The 2,499-nt window shown below is 55.3% G+C and overlaps 1 protein-coding gene across 1 annotated transcript; it reads right to left on the bottom strand.

The window, feature by feature from the left end:
- Positions 1–601: 601 nt before the first annotated feature.
- Positions 602–2,233, bottom strand: CHRM1 (cholinergic receptor muscarinic 1). Its single transcript, XM_077822103.1, has one exon. It carries the CDS (start codon positions 2,231–2,233, stop codon positions 602–604), a length of 1,632 nt encoding a protein of 543 aa, XP_077678229.1.
- Between the last annotated feature and the right edge of the window lie 266 nt (positions 2,234–2,499).

Genomic DNA, 2,499 nt, shown 5'->3' with positions numbered 1-2,499 from the left:
TTGCAAGAGCAGAATTGTCTCCCTCCATGTTCTTTAATAGGGCTGACCTTAGCTGCAACTGATGACACAGGGATACCCTACAGCAGTGATCCCCAAACTTTTCAGGATCACGTTCCCCCCCACCCTTACTCCTGTCCTTATCCTCCCTCCTGGGGTTGGGAGTGGGGCTGCAGCTGTGTGTGTGTGGGGGAGGGAACACAGACCACAGTGAGGGAGCTAAGGCTGGGGCTGCAGCTGGGCACGGGGATGGGAGTGGGCCTGGGAATGGAGCCGTGTCCAGGCCAGTCAGGGGCGACTAGGGGTGGCTTGGGGCCGGGAGCCAGGGCTCCGGCTGGGGACAGGGCCAGAGCAGAGCGAGGCTGGGTGGCGCTTCCTCCCCACCCCCTGTGGGGGCTGCCCCCCCAATCATTTCTCCGTATCCCCCTGGAGAGCACGCCCCACAGTTTGAGAACCTCTGCCATACAGTCTCAACAATTCATGGTCTGATTCACTCTCCACTTCCCACCTTAGAAGCTAATTCCCACCCCTCCCCCGCTGCCGCATTTGGCTCCCTCCACTGGCTGTGCCTGGCTCACCATTCTGGAATTCACCCCACGCCTGCTCAGTGTGCTGGAGCCCTGTGGAAGGCCACCACGTGCTTGGGCATCTTCTTCCACCTCCTCTTGTCCCAGCGGCACAGCAGCAGCATCTTAAATGTATTGCGAAAAGACTTATTGCACAGGGCATAGCACATGGGATTGACAGTGCTGTTAACATAGCAAAGCCAGTAGCCCAGTTTCCAGAGGCTCTTAGGAACACAGTCCTGGCAGAAGGTGGACACCAGCACCATGATGTTATAGGGTGTCCATGTGAGGATGAAGGCCAGCAGGATGGCACTCAGTGTTCGGGCTGCTTTCTTCTCTTTGATCAGGGAGAGGGTCTTCTGCTGGGAGAGCTGTTTGCTCCTCTTCCGCAGATGGCTTTTGGCAGTCAACACCCCCTTCTCCTTAATTGGTGATATCTTTTTGTTTGACGGCTTCTTGGCCATGTTGGGGGACTCAGTGGCAGCAGGAGACTGGGCTAGGATCCTGCACAAGCCATTCCCTCCTGCCCATGGCCCTCCAGCCAGCTTCTCCCGGCCCCGGGTTGGCTTCTCTGTTGGCAGCGGGGGCTGCGTTACACTGCCAATCATAGGCAGCCGGATCACCACCGAGCAGACACTCTGAACCTCAAAGGGCTGCTCCTCTCCCTCAGACGATGTCAAGGAATCAGGGGAGCCGTCCTCCTCTTCCTCCTCCTCTGTATTGATCCAGCTCCCGTTGCTGCTCTGCTCCACATATAGCCTGGCCTTCCTCCAACTGGGAAAGCAGTAGGCCTTTGTGTGGGTTTTTGCCACAGCAGAAGAAACCTTGATGGGTTCCAACCGCTCTGAGTTGCTGTTGCTGCCTTCACCACCTCCTTTAGGCCTGTTGTTGGGGATTGGCCTGACAATGCTTTTGCTCTCTGAGCCTTGCAGGCAAGCCAGTTCCCTGGCCCTGTTCTCAGTCTCCCGGTAGATCCTCCAGTAGAGAATGATCATGATGGTGACCGGCAGGTAGAAGGCTGCAATGGCCGTGCCAAAAGTAATGATAGGCTGAGAGAGGAACTGGAGATGGCAGTTTCCTGAGGGCACTGTCCGCTCCCCAACAAAGTACTGCCAGAACAAGATGGCAGGTGCCCAAAGGATGAAGGAGATGGCCCAAGCTAAGCCGATCATGATGGCTGCCCTCTTTGGCGTCCTCTTGGCCCGGTAGGTCAAGGGCCGTGTGATGGAGAAGTAGCGGTCAAAGCTGATGATCAGGAGGTTCATGACTGAAGCATTGCTGGCTACATAGTCAAGGGCCAGCCAGAGGTCGCAGGCCACGTTGCCAAGGGCCCAGTGCCCCATGATGATGTAGGTGGTATAGAGGTTCATAGACACTGCTCCAATGATGAGGTCAGCACAGGCCAGGCTGAGTAGGAAGTAGTTGTTGACTGTCTTCAATTCGCTGTTGACTTTGAAGGAGACCATCACAAGCAGGTTGCCCACCAGTGTGACCAGCGAGAGGATCCCAGTCATCAGCACAATCAACACCACCTGCCACAAAGAATGGCCCCCATACAGGGTAGGCGAGGGGCCACCCTGGGAGCCATTGAGGGCTGGTGGGACATTAGAAAGGTTCATGGTGCTGGGGTGGGGTCTCACCTCTCCCAGAATAGCGTATTGGGATGACATTGGGTTCCCACCGCTCCAATTTAAAGCCCCTTTGGCCAGGAGAGGAAAGATGAGCAGGGGTCTTCAGTCTGAGGACGCCTCCTGGAATGAGGAAAGAGACTTGGCTGAGCTGGGAGAAGGGTCAGATTTAGAGCTGGGTGAAATTTTTCAGATAACATTTCTTTCCTTGAAAAATGCAGATTTGGCAACACTGAGATGTTTTGCAAATTCATATTGGTTTTGATGAATTATTCATTTAATAAAACCCTCAGCCCCCACCTCCCCCA

The sequence above is a fragment of the Eretmochelys imbricata genome, chromosome 7 (assembly GCF_965152235.1).
Source record: "Eretmochelys imbricata isolate rEreImb1 chromosome 7, rEreImb1.hap1, whole genome shotgun sequence".
Classification (NCBI taxonomy): Eukaryota; Metazoa; Chordata; order Testudines; family Cheloniidae; genus Eretmochelys; species Eretmochelys imbricata.
This window is presented reverse-complemented; position numbering and strand designations above follow the sequence as displayed.

Bases quoted from the DNA above. Each gene is read 5' to 3' on its own strand.
- CHRM1 (XM_077822103.1), bottom strand. From the start codon at position 2,233: ATGTCATCCCAATACGCTATTCTGGGAGAGGTGAGACCCCACCCCAGC.